Consider the following 19993-nt stretch of genomic DNA (forward strand, 5'->3'; position numbering starts at 1 on the left):
AGGGAAGAAGTGTTTTTTGGAAGATGGGGTTTACTTTCAAAAGAGCGTGTCTACACTTTTTTTCTTTTTTCGAACTAATAATATGAAAATGAGGCACCAGATATGTAAATATGTACCTCATTTGCATGTTGTTTCCCTCAATTGCATGCCCCTTTCCAAAGAGGAATGCAAATGTACATGCAACCAAAGAGCTTCAGAGGAGAGCAGTGTATCTGCTGGGAACCCAAGGCAGAATGACCATGTGTGGAGCTGGCTGCAACCCTGTAGCACCACAGCTCACTTAGTATACGTACAAATCCAGGGAGAAGGAACCTGGGACAGGCAGATAACACTAAGCATACTGTGATCGTGGGGAAATGGCCACAAGTAATGATAGTAGAGGTGCAGCGAAAGGCTCAAATCCACATGGACTGTGGGGGACCCGTAGGACTGGGTAGACCAGGTCCCTTCAACTCACCATTAGAGAAGTGTGAGAAAAGTGACAGCCATCACCACTGGGGCAGTTGTAAGATAACTGATTGCAGTTGCAACTTCAAAAGTGGTTAGACAGTGTTCATGGACTGAGTGTTCATGGGGGGGTGTTCATGGGCTGAGTTAATCATTTGAAAACCAACACTATGAGACTACATTGGTAGATTGTTTTCAAGAAGCAGACAAATGGAGAAAAACCTGCTATTTGGACAAATTACCAAGCAATTATCAAGCTCAAGGATCCTCAAGCACATCCAGAACTACACTCCTCTATTGAACATTCCTTGGTCATGGAAGATACGCTCATCATATCAGTTATCTGTGAAACAGCATGTATTCTTGGATTAATCTTTCAGCCAATCAAATGATCATGTGCAAAGGCCAGATTCTCATCACTCTGCAAACATACAGCCTGTGTCACACAAAATTAAGCATGGTGTGGTGTTGACAAATATTAATACGATTAGCAGTGGTGCCCAAGAGGAAGAGGACAATGGTGATTACTTTATTGAATGTTTACATTCCTACATGACAAGACTAACTTTGCAAGGATTACAAAAGATCAGTGTAAGCATTTTTAATGTAATCAATGCAATTCTGTTCCAAAAGCAAATTTAAAAAAATTTTTAAAAAGTTTATCTAACAGATCTAACTGTTTGCCGTTTGTCAGGATTAGCACCTTTGCATTTGTGGGAAAAGGGCTTTTGAATGATACCCAATTCAGCCCATTTCCTCCGCTCCCTTATTATGAATACTTCTACCAGCGGGAAGAAGGCAGAGCTGGGAAGCGGAGGGGATCCCGGCAGTGCTGCGGAGAAATCAGCAATGAGATTATGAATCGGTAGGTTGTCTGCCCTCCCTGTAATTTGCGCACTGGCTGGGACCGGGCTACACTGCGCTCCCCGACCGCCCGCCGCCGCCGCCGCGCTTCGCTGGCCACGCGCAAACGGGAAGGAGTTACGCGGACTCTGACCAGGGCCACGGATGCTCCTTAAAGACCAGGGGGAGGAGGAAAGGTCACACGTGGGCCCCGCGCCGCGGGTGCGGAAACTACGGGCAGCAGCACAATGCGGCTTACGGAGGCCGGCGATCACCTAACGCCACAGAGGACTCCAGTCGCGCCCCCGGCAACGGCCCATGGGCGGCGTTAGGCCCGCTGAGAACCGGGCACTTACCCCATCGCCCGGCCGTGGCGGTGCCGGCGGCCTCCTCCAGGGGGCGCTGCTGCCGCCGCAGGAGCCCGGCGCCGCTCAGCGCCTCCAGCACAGTCTCGGGGGACAAAGCCACCAGCTGCTCCCACAGCCCCCGCGTGTAAAACTCCACCGTGTGCGCCCGGCACAGCGGCAGCGCCCGCCTGAGGAACTGCGCCACGGCCCGGAGCTGGCAGGCCACCGTCTCAGCGGCCGGCTCGGGAGGGACGCAGTCGAGGGAACGCGGCATGGCGGCTGCACAGGGAGCGTTTGCTCGACGCTCGGCTTGTGATGCCTGTCGGCCCGGGTTCCCCCCCCCCCGGCCTGAGCATCTCAGCCTGACGAATCGAGGACCGAGCCGAGTTCGCCACCCGCCCGCGCGGAAGCGGGCGCTGTTGGGTGACGCACTCAGCGTGCGACCGGCGAGCGTGGAAGGCAGATGGCGCCGGTGACCGGGAGGAGCCCGAGGACCCCGAAGACGAACGCCGCAGCGGCTCAGGCTGCCCGCCGGAAGCGGCCATGGAGACTGGACCCGCGGCAGAGCTTGCTGGGGAGCGTCCGGAAGGGTGAGTGGGGCCCTCCGGCGGTTGTCTGGGCTCGCGGGCTCCGGCGCTCGGGGCAGCGCGCGGCGGTTGGAGCATCTCCGGCTTTCCCCAGTGACCCTCCCCCCGTTCGCAGCCTGTCAGGCCGCTTGTCTTCTCGCCACGCAGCGTCATAAGCCCCGGGCTGCCGCGTGCTCACGGGCTACGCCCAGGCCGGGGCCTTCTCCGGCCGGGCTGCTGGCGGAGTGAGACGCTCTTGGCAGGTGTTTGGAGATGTCGTCCCCCCGCCCCCCTTCCCGCGTCTGTGCGGAAGCCGGGTTCCGCTGGGACGGCGCGGGCGGGCTCTGGCTCAGTTGGGTCCTCTCCTTAGCACTGGTCAGGGAACAGGCGCTGAGGCCGAGGTGGGGACCGTCTTTGGCGGTGTGGGGTGGCCACTGACTCACACACAAAAATAAGCTGGGAGCCACGTGCGAGTGAAAAGCAGAAATATAAAGAAACCCTCGTTAGTCTGAATTCCCCCCAAGGGGAAATTTTTCTCTCTAGGAATCTCATAGAGCCGGCCCCTGACTTAGGAGCAGAAAGGACAGGGAAATGAATATGCTCAAACTTCACCCAGGTCAAGAGGTGGGCAGACCACAGCATGTCTGGATCTAGGCCACGAGGCTCAGGGCCCCTTCCTTTTCATCTAACCAGCAACACACTAGTGGGTTTGGAGCCCTAAGCTTCCTGTTACAGATTAGGCAAACCACGGTCTGGATCCAGACCACGCAATCTGTCAGGGGCCATGTGGAAAGAAGCAGCTCTAGGTTCCACTGCTAGTCATTGCTGTTCTGTTGGCTGTGAAAAAGGCTGGGAGACAGCAGGGTAGCAGCCTATCACTGCTTTGAGTAGTCAGAAATCTGGCCAATCAGAGCAATGGAGAGCAGTGCCTGGGAGCAGGGGACACAGAGCCATGTGCATTTAGGGGTGCTGTATGATAAACTGCACCCCCATTGCCTAGACATCATGTTTCCTGGTAGCTATTGTAGCCCCTGCCATCCAGACTCCACCCATTTCCTTCCCACACGCTATCTCCCAGATCCTTCCCCCCCACCCTGAGCCCACTGCCCAAAGGCTCCTGCACCCTTCCTCTCACCTTGACCCAAACCCAATCTACTTTTGCACTCCCTCCTGCCCAGACCCCCCACCCCTCCCTTGCAGCCCCTTCTGCCCAGACCCTCCAATTCCCAGCCTGCTCCTGCACCCTTCATCCCATTAAGACCCCCATTTGTTCTTTTTTGCTTCTCACTTCTGTGTCCCCCAGCTGATCTGTCTGCTGAGCATTTATCAGAGGGGTAGCCATGTTAGTCTATCTGCAAAAACAGTGAGTAGTTCTTTGGTACCTTGTAGACTGACAGATATTTTGGAGCATAAGCTTTCACAGGTGAAGACCCACTTTGTCAGATGCGTGACTTATGATGAAGCTAGTTTCTGCCCATGAAAGCTAATGCTCCGAAATATCTGTTAGTTTGTAAGGTGCCACAGGACTTCTCATTGTTCCGCTGGGTCAGTAGGTCCTAACCCAAAAAAGGGTCCCCACTGCTGGCCTAGGGGAACCAGAGTTAATAGATTTTGTGGGGCCCCTCTAAGCTCTGGGGTGAGACCAAAAATGAAGGGTTCAGTGGATAGGAGAGTGCTGCCAGGGAGCAGGCTATGATGTAGTTGTGAAGTCTGGGGAGAAGGTAAGGTACAAAAGTGAGCTGACAGTGATAGCGTGCAGTCTGGATGGTAGGTTGTATAGGAGGCAGGAATGGGCTGGGGGGATGCAGGGTCTGGGTGGTAGAGCTAGGATGCAGGAGCAGGTTGTGGGTGCAGGGTCTGGGGAGGGGAGGTAGAATGCAGGAGCAGGGTCTGCACAGGAGGTAGGCTGCTGGAGCTGGTGAGGGGGTGGGGTCTGAGACAGGGTGCAGAGTAGGATTATGGTGGGCACGAGGGATCTGGGTGGAGGGAAGGGACAGAGGCATTGGGCTCTTGCAGGAGTGAAGAGAGGGCAGGGTGGGGGGTTCTTGAAGGGTATGCAGTAGCGGACTGGGTATGCAGGGTCTTGGCAGGAGGGAACAGGGAATGAGGGTGTTACCTGATGTCTCTCCAGGGGAGGGGACCAAACATGATTCTGCACAGCTCTGTGCACTGCAAGGAGCCACTTCCATTGGCACAAATTGCAGCCAGGCAGAGTGTACCACCTGGATCCAGCCACATTGGTGATCTAACCCTGTGCCCCCACCTGTGCATGGCTTGAGTGCTAGCATCAGCTCACATGCATGAGAGCGGGGCGTGCCCCAAGCCTCATGGGCTAGAGCAAAGCAAGCTGTGAGCTGGATCTGGCCTGCAGGCCATCGGTTCCCCATCTGTGGTCTGCACCAAAGATGTGCAAAGTGAGGGGCACACCCCACAGAGAGGCCGTGACATTCTGTAAGGGGGAAGCAGCATGATTCCTACCTTCCCCCAGCTTCTGCTGCCTCACCAGCCCTCTGATTTCTCCTGCGTGGGCCTCCATGGCTGTGGTGCCAAGGGAATGCCCCCCCGCCCGGCCGCTGTTGGGCCAATCAGAATGCACAGAGACCCTGAGGCAAGCGGTGGGGGCAGCTGGTAAGTTCCTGGCCTGATGAGGTACCCTTCTAGGGTCTTCCACACGAGCACCTCTCCCTCTTTGGGGTACCCCCAGGAGTCTTCCCGCACCCCCTTTTCTGAGTGCCCCTCCCCCCTTGCATTCCTTTCTGTGGTCCTCTCCCATGTTGGGTGGGTCCCGGCTAATTGCAGGACTGAAAATGTGGGCACGACCTAAAAAGTTTGCTCACCCCTGGACTTCACTAATTCAAGACTTGCAAATAGATACAACTGACCATGACTTTACAGGATCCACCTTGCAACATTTGTAACTGGTTGGCTTTAGAGGTCCAAGAATGCAGAAAAGCCCCTGATATTTCTTTGCTTTGACTTCATGTCAGCTCTGTGGTTAGTTGAGCATAAAGAAATACATGCATTGCAAATGCATTTTCATTTCTTCATTCATGGTGAGAGAAACATCCCATATGTCTAATTGTCATTGATAGTGTTTTAGAGAAAATACTGGAGGGAGTGCCAAGGAACTCTCAGATTTGGACTTGGAGCAGGAATGAGTCAACTAAAAGCTTGTGTGGAAACTACATGTGCTGTCATCCAAGAGCCAGAATGGGTTTATTAATCCTTCTGGATGGAAAAGAAAACTCTCATATGTGCTCCTAAGTGATATATAGCTATGCAAAGTGAACACCTTTTATTTATTTTTTTTCTTTTGAGTGTTGTCAGTGAATGCCAGTAAACTGTCAGGTATGTGTTGTGTGGCATATACTTCTAAGCTTGACAAAGAGCTCTTCCCTGGATAGTTAAAAAAAGCAAATAACTGAAAAAGAGAGATGAGACAACATTTTCTTTACAAATACTTTAAATCATTGTATCTTTACATTTGAGCCACTTTTGTTCTACTGTAGTTACAAATTTTGGATGCCCACAAAATGTTTTTAGCAATGCTTCCATGAGACTGTCTGTCTTTTAAGAATTCCCATTTGACTTCATACATGGGGCAAAACCAGGAAATAGTAATTGGAAAAATGTCAAAAATGGATTTGTAAAAGCAGTAAGGCAGTCTTAAACATCTGGGCTGGGTCTACCTAGTGCTCTGCCAGTGCCACTGCTGGCAAAGCTATGCAAAATGAGTTTCTTGGGATTGCAAATGACTTGTCATTTGCATACTCCCAGATCTCATTACCATAGCCCCACGAGAGCTCAGTGTCAGCTAAAGGGGATGCTGGCACTGCAGGGGCCATGTGGATATGCCTGTGCCAGCTAAACCCCTCCTCTGTTGCCAGTTCCTTGTGCCCATTTTGAGGCATAAGGAACTGGCAGCAGAGGGGGTTTAACTGGCAGAGGCACGTCCACATGGCCCCTGCAGTGCCAGCACCCGCTTTTGCTGACACTGAGCTCTCACGGGGCTATGGTAATGAGCTTTGGGAGTAAGCAAATAGCATACCATTTGCAATCCTGAGAAGCTCATTTTGCATATCTCTGCTGACAGTGGCTCTGAGCAAAGCGCCATGTAGACATAGCCTTAGAGTATTCACACAAGTATTTTTAAACGATCATCATCAGCAGTACCATGTTTTGCATCTACTTTTATGTAATGATGCAGCTGCACCAGTGATAGCAGTATGAGGATCAGACATTTTTGTAGCCTTTCTCTGTTGTAATTCAAAACAGTGGTACCCAGTCTGCAATGACAGTTAAGGATCTAGTTCTGGTTCATGTAGCGTAAAACTGAAAAATGCAGTGGCATCGTGGAACACCCATAGTGGAACACTGTTTTTTTATGCATTGGCATAGAAAAAGCTTCTTATTGCTACTTTCTTAGTTTGTGTCTAACTTAGTCTCTCTAATGGTTTCAGGACAAGGATTTGCATTTTGGAGAAAGCAAAAGATCCAACAGGAATACAAGAAATTACTAAAGCAGGAAGGAAAGGCACACCCTCAGCGGGAAGTTCAGTACACAGATACTTACCCAGAGCATTTGAAGCATCTCTATTTAGCTGAAGAGGAAATGCTTGAGAAACAATTAAAATCTAAAAGAGCTCTAGTTTTGTTAGAACACAAAAACAACACAACCACCAAGTAAGTATCATTTTAAAAAACATCCCTCCTCCCTTCAATCTTAAATGACTCAGTGTCATAGTTGAGGTCTCAGGTGGGCAAAATCACACCTGGGGTCTGGATTCAGCCCTCCAAGCTGATTAGCAGAGTGTGCATACTTACAGTCAGCATCATGTGTTCGGCTGCCCCTCCCTCACCTTGTTCCATCTGCATCTGAGCTGCTTCTAGGACTCTCCTGCTAACTACATGAGAGGGTGATGTGGGGAGGATAGTGCTGAAATCAAGGTGTTCCCCTGCCCTGTACCCCATCTCTGCAGAGCAGGGATCAGGAAGAGGGGGAAACACAGCAGAACTGCTCCAGTCTGAAACATGAAGGGTAGGTGACTTAAAAAGAAAGCAATTGGCTTCTCTTAGAAATTTACCCAGTCTGTGCCCCACACACACACACACACACACATTCTCTGTCACGTATACATCATAACACACACACAATCTGTCGCAAAGTCTGTGTCTCATACACAGAGATTTTCTTACACTTCCACACTGTCTGTCTCTGTAGCCCCCAAACCCCTCCCCTCTGGTGGGGGGCCCAGAGCTGGCCCATATCCAGTACCAGGTTTAGGTCTTAGAAAAGTAATAAATAAAATTAAATCTTGTTCTCACTTGTTAGAAACCTTAGAATTGTTGCTCTGAATTGTTAAAAATCTTCAGACTACTGCTTTGTGCTTATTTTATTATATCCATAATAACAATTTGAAAAACAATATTTTTTTTAATAATTTGCATAGGCTAGCTGCAGAGTGGTTTCCATCCACTGGATACAATCAGAAGCACCCATTAGATAAGCCACCTACTTCACTCCTTATTGCTTGTGACATCTGCTATACATTTGTGAGAGTTAGTTTTTCTGTTTGTTGGAAAAACTCCTAAACAATAAAAGCTAGGACCAACAAATTTGATATGCAGCTTTCTCTTACAACTTAAAACAATATAAGGGATTTGTTGTGCCAGGACAATGGAGCATGTCTAGAATGTGATAATTTCTCATAAAACATAAAGGGAGAGCAGTGGGGGGAAGGTGGCAGGGAAAGCTATGCCAGGAAGATGTCTCCCTCCTTCACCCAGACACCACACTTCTATCCTGCTCCTGTATACCTTCTTCCCAGACTCCATGGCCCACTCCTCCATGTTTTCCCATTCAGATCCCCACACCCCCAGCCTGTGCCAGCACCCTCACATCCTCCCAAACTACTTCTGCACCCTCCCTGCTGCCCACACTCCAGGCTGCTTCTTGTGAGTCTCCTCCCACACTGAACCCTTTATTTTTGGCCCTATCCCAGAGCTTAGGGAGGTCCATAAAACCTACTAGCCCAGACCCACTAGGGTCTTGGGCTGGTGTGCAAGGGGAATGAGGGGAGTGTCTTTTTCTTTTTTTTTCATTTGGGTACCATGTCAGTGAGGTACTGGCCAGGCAGTCGGCCCTCGCTCCACTGGCCCCAGCAGATGCCATTTAACAGAGAGTTCCGGTTGTCTGAGTGTTGGATAACATGACTTTTACTGTAGTGTCATAATTCACAGGTGAGGTGCTGAGACTTGAAAATTTTTGGTTTTAGTCATTCATATATTGAAGAGAAGATTTAATTGAGGTGTTCTAATAATAACGTTCATGTCTGAGAATTTTGGAACAAGTCCAGATTTAATTACAAAAATCTTGTTGGGTAGTCTCTCTTAAGCATATAACTCTGCCACTCTTTAAAAACAATGCATTATGATGTAGTGTTCAGTTATACTAATTAACATGCTTGTACAAGTAGAGTTTTTAGTCACTTTTGTATTAATGTGTTGCTTGAAATTCAGTCTCCAGAAATGCTTGTTCTTATTGATTATAAAAATGCTTCTATTTTACACGCACATGTGAGGCGTGGCAGCTAATACCAGGGCTGTCAGTTGCAGCTAATGCAAACAATTAATGCAAAACAAATTTAACTAGACTAAAAGAAACAGTTATGATTAATTGTACTGTTAAACAATAATATAATATTATAGATTGAACCTCTTTTAGTCCGACACTTCCAGCAACATCTGTGGTCCAGCATGATTTTAGTTAGCCAGGTACCTATTTATCTTGGATGTAGCCAAGTTTCCCATGGTCTCATACAGTTCGTTTACAGCCACTAGTCCTGGCTCTCAGTGGTCTGTGTTGTAATTTAGCTGTAAGTTACCACAAAAAGTCTTCTAAGAGCCCAGTAAGCAATGGGGGTGTTGATAATGCTGCTAGATAATATTGACCTCCCATAGTTCAGCAATTTCTCTTGTTTGGCACTGGTCAGATTCCAGGGTTGCCAGACTAGAGAGGTTCAACCTGTATTTTATGTTTATTTTGGTTTTTTTGCTACATTTTCAACTGTCACCTGAAAGCGAGAACAGGCATTCACGTGATACTTTTAATAAGAAGCAGGCAGCATTATCTCCCATAAATGTAAACAAACTGAGTGAACTGATGGGCTCTACAGTTTTACTTTATTTTGTTTCTAAGTACAGTAATGGTGGGGAAATAGAGATGACTTTTACATTTGTAAGTTGCACTTGCAAGATAGGTTTCACGACAGCACTTAATGAAGTAAATTGAAAAATACTACTTTTGTTTCTCTTTACAGTGCAAATATGTGTAATAAAAGTAATATAAATGAACACTGTATACTTTGCTGTGTTGTAATTAAAATCAATATATTTGAAAATGTAAAAAAAAAAAAATACAAAAATATGTGTGATTTAAATAGGTATTCTATTATGGTTTAACAGTGCCATTAAAACTGTGATTGTGACTTTTTTTTAAATCTTGTGATTAATTGCAATTTTTAAAAATAATTTTATCTCTCTAGTTAACATACAATGAGATTATTTGCAACATTACCATGTTCTATATTAACTTGTAAGGGATATCAAACAGAATCTGCTTTATCACCTTCTATTCTATTTATTTTTAGCATTTGTCTGTGTACAGTGTGTTAGTACAGTTTGCTCTTCCCTTGTCCACCACCCTCGGGACCTGACCATTCCCAAATGAGGGAATTGCGAGGCAAAGGGAGGTCCCCCACCTCCAGCCATCCAGCCTGCTGCCCTGTCCTGCCACCAGCTCCATTTTCTCCAGGCTGGCCCCCCTGCTTCCAGCCTTCCCCAGCATACACACTTCCCCCCTCATTCGCCAGCCCCAGCAACCCATTGCCCCAGACCATAGCCCAATGTGAGATGCGACCCCAGCTAGTGTCCCCATGAGGGCCAGCTCCAGCCCTGGACAGGCTGCTGGACACAGCCCTGTCTTGGGTCACAGGGACACTGGCTTCAGGAATGGTTGGGCTGCCAGACCCAGGCCTAGATCTGTCTGCTGCTGGATGGGGTCCCAGCCTGACCCCCCAGGTGCACTGTTTCTGGCTGCTTCTGGTCACGGACCTGGGGGTGCCTGCTCTAGCTGCTGCTAATTGCAGCCACAGCCTCAGCACTGTCTGCATCTGGGCTGCTGGACTCAGCCCTAGCTCGAGGGCACTGACTCCAACTGTGGCCCCAGGGGTACTAGCTTCAGCCTCTCCTGAGCCCCCAAAGTGGCTCCAAACTACGGCCCCAGGGGCACAGGCCTTGCCGGGATTCCCTGAACAGGCCTCCCCCCACCCGTGTGCTGTGCTTCCACCTGGCCCGACTCCCAGACACCAGCTCTCAGCCTAATAGCTTCCCAGCCTGGGGTTCTCTGGTCCAGTAACAGCCATGCCAGACCACAGATATTGCTGGACCAGTTGATCCCAGTTTTGGGAGTTGCAACCTGTATTTAGAATAGTGGGCTGTCAATTTTAGGTGTTACTACACAATCTTGCCACATGATGGAGCTGAAAATAAGCTGAAGACCACTGCATAGAATAAATGTCATACTTTTGAACAGCAGCCTGATTTCTAAAACATAGTGTCTAAGCTTTTCCTTTTTTTCTTTTTCTTTTTTTTTTTTTTTTAACTTAGTCTGTGTCTTGTTTGCTGGATGGCACTGATTGGTTGCCTTCTCTGGAAATTTAAACTATAGCGCACCAAGGATTTGGTCACCTGTTAGTTTGTCTGGCAGAAGTATTTTCAAAATTAACAAGGTTTAAATTTTGGTAGTGGCTTGAGCCCTTTCCTAAATACTGTATTTTTAAATAATCTGGTAATTGGGAATCTGAACGGAATCCTGAAGGCAGATAACTCTATTATACAAAAAAAAAAAAGCATAAAGGAGAAGAAGATGCACTTAATCTAAGATGCATTGCCTTGTGCCAGATTACTACATGGAATCCTCTGAAATCTGAGAAGTGTGGTGGTGTAGGAAGCAGAAGTATCCCTAATCAGGACTGCAGCTGAGGAGGAGGAGTTGGCCCAGATATAACTGCTTTTTTGTTGTTGGAGAGGGGAAGGAGTTTAGTTTTTAAAAGCAAAGATTCATGGTTTCTTCTGAGAGACACTTAATTCCTATATAGTCTATACTAGATCAGTCTTACTGTGTGCTGCAGTTAAGATTTTGCTAATCTAAAGATCCATAAAATAATTATATACGTGTCTGTTACAGGTCAGATATAACTCAAAGGAAGTTTAAAAAGAAAACTTCAAATCAAAAAACAAAAGAAGAGTATGAGAAAGTAAAGGCTGAACGTGCCAAGAAGAAAGAGGTGAATAAATCTTAAATTGAGATCTTTGGGGGACAGCATTGTGTCCTGATGATAAACTGATGGGGAGGTGTGAGGAGGTAATGATATTTTTTTTCACTCTGAAATCGGATTAAACATCATTCACAAATGTGTAAGTGTTTAAAATATTATAGTTTATGTCCTCTTGTTTTGCACTGCAATGGGTTTCTTGGGTTTCGTTCCCTCTATTGGGGTTTTTCCGTATACTATGTACTGATCTGGCTAAACTCAAGCTTCACGGGACTTGATACCCCCTGAGCTCTTTTACCTGGTTTCCCTTCAGTGATGGTTGGCTGCCCTGCTGCACTATTCCAGACTTGATTTCTTGACGGGGGGAAAAGTAACTTGTGTAAGCTGGGGCTGGGTGGGGTTGAGCTGGGTGGGGCCAGGGTGTTGAGCCTCGGGTGCACAGGCCTGTGAAGTTTGAGGTGAAGCTGGGTCGGGGGGTGAGGTTGAGGCGTGGCCGCGGGGGGCTAGGGGCTTGAGCTGGAGCTGTGGGGGTTGAGCCACAAGCACATGGGGCTGAAAGGTTTGAACTGGGGGTGGGGGTTGAGTCATGGGCATGCGGGGCTGGAGGGGTTGAACCTCCCACATTCTCCCCCCCCCCCCAACCCCCCCCGGGAATGAGGAAAAGACAGCCATTCAATTGTGACATCTCCCCCATCCCATCCATTTGTGAGGCTAACTGAGATGTCACTTACTTGAAGCTGCAGGACTTCATATCGAACAACAGTGTAATGCAGTTGGAAACCAAAAACGGGTAACATCATTCTGAAATGTATTAACCTGTGTTCTGTGGAAAACATGGCAGTTAATTGTCCCACTGTTTTCTGCACTGGTGAGGCTTCAGCTGGAGTACTGTGCCCAGTTTTGGTTGCAACACTTCAGGAAGGATGTGGATATTTGAGAAAGTCCAGAGGAGAGCAGCAAACTTGATTAAAGGATTAGAAAACCTGACCTGTGAGAGAGGGTTTAATAAAAAAACAAACTGAGCATGTTTAGTTGCGAGTAAAGAGGACTGAGGGAACATTTGATAAGTGTTCAAATCTATTAAGGGCTATCATGAAGAAGGCTGAGATCAATTGTTCTCTATATTCAGGTAGAAGAGGAAATTATGTAGCACTCAATTAAAATAACTTCTTCCTATATCTTGACCAAAGCTAGTGGGATTAAGTAGGGGTCAGCAGTAGGAAAACTGTAATACAATTGCCATTCACTCATCAGTTGAACTTTCTTACCCTGGATTCTTCATTTGCTTTTATTCATCTCACCTTAAAATGGATAAAACCACCAACTACTGGCGGAAATTATTGTAAAAAACACTGGTGATATGGGGTGCTCATGACTTGAGAGAGTATTATGTCCTGGGGGTGCACAGATAATGTGGATTTGACATTATATTTGTTATATAAAAAAGAATGCTTTCAATATGCATGCTAGTTGGAATAAAACTGAATCATATGTTAATTGCTGGTTGATATGAAATAATTGCATCTTTTTGTATGCTTCACTTTACTGATACCTCTTTAGAGCTATTGAATCATGACTTTTCCCCCAGATGTTGATATTTGAGCTGCATTTTCTTGCTGTAAACACCAGTGGCAAATCAAGCTTCTTTATAGGGCTTTGTTATGTCCATTTCTCAATCGCTGTAGAGGTGGACCGGGAAGTTGGCCACTGATGGACAGCTTGGAATGAACCCTGGACACAGCAGACAAATTTATATGTGGAGATCTAGTGACCTTCCACTACACTCCCTGGGGGATAGATTTGCATGCAGTTAAATCGTAAAGGGGTGAGGATCTTCACCAAGGGAACAGCCCAGAGATCACAGAGAACGATGCTGTGGCTCACAAATAGCTGAATCATCTTTTCTTTGCTCCCCTTTCCTTGTTTGTGACTGGTAAAAGTGATTCAGAAGATGAAGGGATAAGCAAGTCATCCTCACTCCCACTGATCAAAAGGGCTTTGGTATTAAGACTAGTAGCATGCTCTCAGAGAGCTTCATTCTCTCCATCTCTTCCTGAGGCAGGACTTCCAGGTCCATGTTCCACTTATGCCTGGCAGCAGGGCTGTTGAACTACATGCTCTAAGGAGAGGGGATGCTCTTCCAGAGAGATGGCTCTGAACTTACGTGTTCCATTTATTCGGAATATGCAAAAGCCTCCTAATGATATCTAAGTAAAATTACCACAGAAAACCAGGGTTTTTACAAGAGGCCTCAGACCTCCCGTCATTGCTGTGTGCATCTGTGTGCTAGACCAGGGGTCGGCAAAGTCAGCCCCGGGGGCCAGATCCAGCCTGCCAAGCATTTTTCTCTGCCCTGCCCAGCTTAGTAGCAGAACTTACATACTTAATAGCTGGCAGCATGCTTTAAGCTGCTACTCCCCACACCTTGTTTTGTCTTCAGCCAAGTTGCTGCTAGGATTCTCCTAGCTGTGCAGAGGGGGAGAAGGTGGAGCAGAGAGCATAGTGCTGAAGTCAGGGTGGTCCCATACCCCATCTCTTCTGCACAGAAGGGATGGGGGAGAGGGAGAGACAGTGTAGCTCAGTGTTTCCCAATTTTATTTGGCCTTGGAGCCCTTTTAAATGCAAAAGAATTTCACAGAACCCCATTCCCAGGTTCTACTGCCCTCACCCTCAAATCAGCCACCCCCTCCCAGGATTAACCCGCCTCAGACCCAAACTGGTCCCTGGGACTAACCCATCCATGGCGCTGGCTAGGGAGCCTACTCCAGGTGGCCACTTGCACCCAGCAGAAGGAAGGCTAGAATGGACGTGTTCCACTTGCAGGGATGAGCTGAGATATGCCCACCAGGGGGGCTGTGGCTGGTTGGATAGTGGGGTCAGTGAGGGGCTGTCTGCAACTCCCTTCCCCGCCACCGCCGCAATAATGGAACTAAATTAAGTTGGTTTAACGGCCAAATCTGTCCCTGCTGTTAAATTTAAATTTAGTTCTACTGTTTCAGCAGCATCAGGGCAGGGAGCCACAGAGAAATTTTCTCGTGAAACCCTTATTTTCACTTGGCAGAACCCTGGGATTCCACCCAACAGCATTTGGGAGACACTGGAGTAGCTGCTCCAGTCCTAAGAATGGGTAGTAAGTGACTCACTCAGGAGTGCAGCGCCGGGGGAGGGAGAAACAAGAGAGCAAGACAGATTTTCCTTAAAGAGGCAGAGAGTGGCTTCTCTCAGAAATTTAGCCACCACATACACTCTATCTCTGTCACACATATCCAGTCTGTTCCACACAGTCACTGTCACGTATACACTGCAGAACACACTCAACCTGTGTCACAAATTCTGTTACACACAAATTTGTTTCTCTCATACTCACATACTTTTTCTCTCTCTGTAGCCCCCAGTCCCAGCCTTCCTGCCCAAAGCCCTGCCCCTTCAGAGCCGGCCCACAAGCAGTACCAAAATTCATAGAGTAGCCCCTCTGTGAAAATTATTGCCCACCCCTGTGTTAGATGCATCAAGTTTGTAACAGATCACAGAATAATCTTAGTGATTCTTAGGTACCATATCTGTCTAAATCACAAGTCAGGTTTATTTTTATTCCCATAGAAATGTGTTTTCTTGTCAGTCATGTCAGCAAGAAGAGCCTCCAAAACCTATATTTGCAGAGCAACTTTGGCAACCTAGCGATGGGAGTGCTCATCATGAGTGACCCTCCATATCAATAGGCTGATTGATGTAATCAAGGTGGTCTCCCAGGTTAGAACAGCTAACTGTGGCTGCATCTACACTACAAGACAAATTCAAATTTAAGGCAGTTCGCTCGATATTACCGCATGACTGTTTCCACTGTAACTACCATTAGCTTGATTTTTGGGAGCAATAATAAGCGAGATTACAATATTGCAGTTACTGATGGGTGTAGCATCAGGATCAAATTCAGTACAATTAAAGGCCAGTGTGGAAGTGCCATGTCTTAAAATCAAATTTACTAGCCTCCATGAGTGTCCCGTATGTATCCCACAAAGCTATTCGCTGCATCTGGCTCCCAGCTCCCTGCTACTAGCAGGAGTTGGGAAACTGACCAGGGCTGCTGTGCTGTCAGTGTCCCAGGTCCTGCAGCTTGGGGAAGCCAGGAAGCTGACCAGGGCTGCTGCACTGTCAGTTTCCCAAGTACCCCAAGCTGCAGGGACCTGGGAAACAGACAGCGCTGCTGCACCTGGCTCAGAACGCAGGGCTGAGGGAACTGTAGGATAGGTTCTCTCCATGCACTGCTTTAGCAGTAGATGTTGGGTGATTTCAGTGTGGAAGCAGTGTGTCAAATTTGTTGGGAGCCTGTGGGAGGCGAGGCTACTCAAAATCAAATTTTAAAAAAGGTATAAAATCGATTCTAATAAATTAGAATTTATCTTTAGTGTAGATGTAGCCTGGGCTTGCGTACCTAGAATTTTCAAAGCATGCTGTTTGAACTGCAGCGCTGTTTGGATTGGATATAGAGGAAGTACACAACTCTTGCAGTCAATATTACTTACAGTCAGCATGCTCCTCATTTTACCTGTCCTTGCTTTCTGTGCATTTCACTTTAGTCATACTGGTAGATAAAAACTATGCAGAGAGGAATCTTCAGAATCTGGCAATTCTGTAGTGTGCAATGCTAAATAAGGGTCTCTCAGGCTAGACGTAAAACTCTGAAGGGCCACGTGCAGCCTGTGGGCTGCAGTTCATTCATCACAGCTGTAGAGAGGACTTGTACTGAATATTCCTTATGGACAGGGTCATTCTTTCTGCTCCAGAATCATTTGTTTCTAGCCCAATGTTAGCAGTGATCTAAAGTAACTTTTCTCTGATGGTTCTTGATCTGGCTCGTATGAAATGCAGTTGATTAGGAGGGCTGGAGATGTGGGGTTCGGTTTGGTGCCACTTATTTTAGTATCTTATCTGTAATGTTCATGAATAAATTGCTCAATTATGGACATTTTGGATATATGAAAAGAACTTAGTCTTTGCCATTGCTTAGATTTTTTACATTTCAATTTGGAAATGCTTGGGTTATTAAGCTTTAACTCAGTTTATATTTGCATACAATATAAAACACTATTCTTGCTAAATTATTAAATTCTTCTGTTGCATATTTTTTTTTATTTTGACATAACTCTCCAAAGCCTATTTATGCAATGAAAAGAATATAATATGCATTTGATAGCCTGCCATCTCTTGACATGCTCTATGCTGCTAAGACAGTCTCTGTGTGGCCTTTACAGTACTGCATTTCAAAGAATAAAATCCCAGCAGAGTAGGTATCCGAATAAATTGAAGCAAATGTTTTGGTCTGATTAGTGACAGCTTCACATATTTTGACGGGACATGATTTCAGTGAATAAAACTAGTCAACATGTTCATCAAAAATATAGTTTTTCAGTAATTTATTCAGAGGAAAACGGAATACTGACAATAGCACCTATCCTGGCCCTACATGCTGAATGAAATTATATGAAGAGTTTTAGACCATGCTCTTCACTGTAGTATTGAGTGCCTTCCAGTAGTGCATTACGTGACATTACCAACACCTGTTACGTTTTGTTTTTTTCACCTCCTCTCTTGCACCAGAGATGTGAGGAGTGTCGTGTTTCACCAAGGAGGGATTTTTTGTTTGGTTGGTTTTTTGATATCTGTGTTGATATGTATTTGTCACCAAATTCAGGTAAAAAAACGTGCCTTGTCCTTGGTATAGAAGGTAGTGAGGCTTGTGGTAACCCTTAGTTCCTGTAGGATTTCATTCTACAGTCTCATCTGGCCTCTTAAAGATCTGTGTGGAAGACAGAAGAACATTAGCTTTATTGTAGCAAGTTCCATTGTGCCAGGGATGTAAAGTTGCCAACCACAGTCTTCATTCCAATGCTTTAGCCCAGTGATTTTCAAAGTGAAGATGGCAACCCATTACTGAGTCATTGAAGGTGAAGCACTAGGTTGCTGTGCTCAGTATCCATGGACCCTTGCAACTCCGGTCAGTATCAAAGACAGGGTCATTCAAGTCCCATCAGTGATTGTGGGTCACTAAGGCTACGTCTACACGTGAAGCCTACATCGAAGTAGCTTATTTCAATGTAGAGACATCGAAATAGGCTATTTCGATGAATAACGTCTACACGTCCTCCAGGGCTGGCAACGTCGACGTTCAACATCGATGTTGCGCAGCACCACATCGAAATAGGCGCTGCGAGGGAACGTCTACATGCCAAAGTAGCACACATCGAAATAAGGGTGCCAGACACAGCTGCAGACAGGGTCACAGGGCGGACTCAACAGCAAGCCGCTCCCTTAAAGGGCCCCTCCCAGACACACTTGCACTAAACAACACAAGGTCCACAGATCCGACAACTGGTTGCAGACCCTGTGCATGCAGCATGGATCCCCAGCTGCAGCAGCAGCAGCCAGAAGCCCTGGGCTAAGGGCTGCTGCACACGGTGACCATAGAGCCCCGCAGGGGCTGGAGAGAGAGCGTCTCTCAACCCCTCAGCTGATGGCCGCCATGGCGGACCCCACTATTTCGATGTTGCGGGACACGGATCGGCTACACGTGCCCTACTTCGACGTTCAACTTCGAAGTAGGGCGCTATTCCCATCCCCTCGTGGGGTTAGCGGCTTCGACGTCTCGCCGCCTAACGTCAATGTTAACATTGAAATAGCGCTCAACACGTGTAGCCGCGACGGGCACTGTTTCGAAGTTAGTGCCGCTACTTCGAAGTAGCGTGCACGTGTAGACACGGCTTAAGGCTGGGTCACTAATTGCACTTAGAAAACCACCAGGCTCGTCCCTACCTGGTCTGACTCTGGAAGTGGCCAGCAACAGGTCCAGCTGCTAAATGGTGGGGGTGGAGGTGATGGGGGCCACGGAATGTCATGCTATGCCCCCTTCCCTGCATTGCGATCACCACCCTGTGAGCGATTGCTGGGGGAGCCACTTGCATGCCTTTGCCTAGCTTAGGCATGTGTGATATCTGCAGATGAGAGCTGTGCAGAGCTGCTTTCATGTCTCTGCCAAGGAGTCAGGCCTTCTGCTAGTTGCTTCTGGGGTACAGTGCAGTCCTTGGTGCAAGGACAGGCAGTAAGCCTGCCTTAGCATTTCCATTGTGCCGTTCACTGGGAACCGCCCGAGGTAAGACCATACCCCAACCCCCTGCTTCAACCCAGATCCCCTTCCTGCACCACAAACTCCTTATCCCTGGTCTTACCCGAGAGACCTTACTCTCTCCTGTATCCCAACTTCCTGTCCCACCCCTGAGCACTCTCCCACATCCTGAACCCCTCATTCACAACCTCCCCTCTGCCCCAGTCCTTTGTCCCATCCTACATTCCAAATCCCTCATTCCCAGCTCTTTTGGTTTACAGGCATTGATAATTTTCTTTAACTGTGTCATCAAAAAATAGTTTGAAAACCTCTGATTTTTGGCAAACATATTTGTTTCAGTTACAATATCTGACTTTTCTTCCATTCTTAAATTCCTTGTAAAGATGCTCGTGTCAGTAAAGCCAGTATGGTACCCAACTTCACATTTTCATAAGGATGCTTATGTTACTTAAAATCATGTCTAGGATTTGTTTTGATTCTGATGTAATCATGTCAGTTACATTTTTGCTGTTTTTATTTCAGGAAGCAGAGAAAAGGAGACGAGAAAGAGAAGAAGCTCAAAGACTCTACAAGCAAAAGAAAATGGAAGCTTTTAAAATATTAAGTAAAAAGACCAAAAAAGGACAGCCAAATCTAAATTTACAAATAGAATTTCTCCTTCAGAAAATACAACAAAAAACATAAACCAGCTTATTTTCTCTTTTCAGTTAATTAAATCAGCATACTGAAAACATGCATTCACTGGTGCTTTCTATTGTAGGTGATATTTTTTATGAGAGCATATGGCAACCATTTTGGTTTGTTCTGATCACTGGTCCATAACTGTGCTGGAGAAAGTCATTGGTCTTGTAAACATTTGTATGTCTAAAAATAACATTTCTAACTCAGTTAGATTATGGGATATGGAACCTTCACAATACATGTTCTAATTAGTTCCTTGCTTTATTCCCCACTTCAGTTCTGTACTTGATATTTAGCAGTCAATATCCCAGATTGCTAGTTTGAGACTTCAGTCTTTTGAGAGCTGGGATTCCGTGCTGCTTATCAGATGGCATAAAGCATTTGTTTTTAGCTCTAGCAGTTCTTTTGATATTAGCTGCCAAAATCATGTCTGTTGAATAGCAAGAAACAGGATCATAAACTATGTGACTGTGATGTTTAATGAACTGCCAGAGCTAGGAATTGCATCCCTTATGCCATGGTAAAGCTTGGTATGTGAAAACACAGACTATAAATTGTATTGTAAGGCTTATTGTACTAATCCCACCTTTCTACCACTTGCCAAAATTTAAAAAAAAAATTGTCAAAGTCTAGCATGATAATTTCAAAGTCTAA

General features: G+C 46.6%; 2 protein-coding genes across 3 annotated transcripts in view; one reads left to right on the top strand and one right to left on the bottom strand.

The window, feature by feature from the left end:
- Positions 1-2048, bottom strand: part of METTL25 (methyltransferase like 25) — a 131143-nt gene extending 129095 nt beyond the window's left edge. The window contains exon 1 of one of the 2 annotated variants that reach the window (XM_075012224.1): positions 1647-2048. In XM_075012224.1, the coding sequence (XP_074868325.1) occupies positions 1647-1911 (265 nt within the window). In that variant the 5' untranslated portion in view covers positions 1912-2048. The remainder of the gene's footprint in view (positions 1-1646) is intronic. The other variant, XM_075012233.1, reaches the window with a different exon arrangement.
- Positions 2049-2095: 47 nt separating this feature from the next.
- On the top strand, positions 2096-19389 carry CCDC59 (coiled-coil domain containing 59). Its single transcript, XM_075012248.1, has 4 exons — positions 2096-2227; positions 6664-6886; positions 11451-11550; positions 19181-19389. Exons 1-4 carry the CDS (start codon positions 2101-2103, stop codon positions 19340-19342), a joined length of 612 nt encoding a protein of 203 aa, XP_074868349.1. The 5' UTR covers positions 2096-2100; the 3' UTR covers positions 19343-19389.
- The last annotated feature ends 604 nt before the right edge of the window (positions 19390-19993 follow it).

Source organism: Carettochelys insculpta, chromosome 1 (genome assembly GCF_033958435.1).
Source record: "Carettochelys insculpta isolate YL-2023 chromosome 1, ASM3395843v1, whole genome shotgun sequence".
NCBI lineage: Eukaryota > Metazoa > Chordata > Testudines > Carettochelyidae > Carettochelys > Carettochelys insculpta.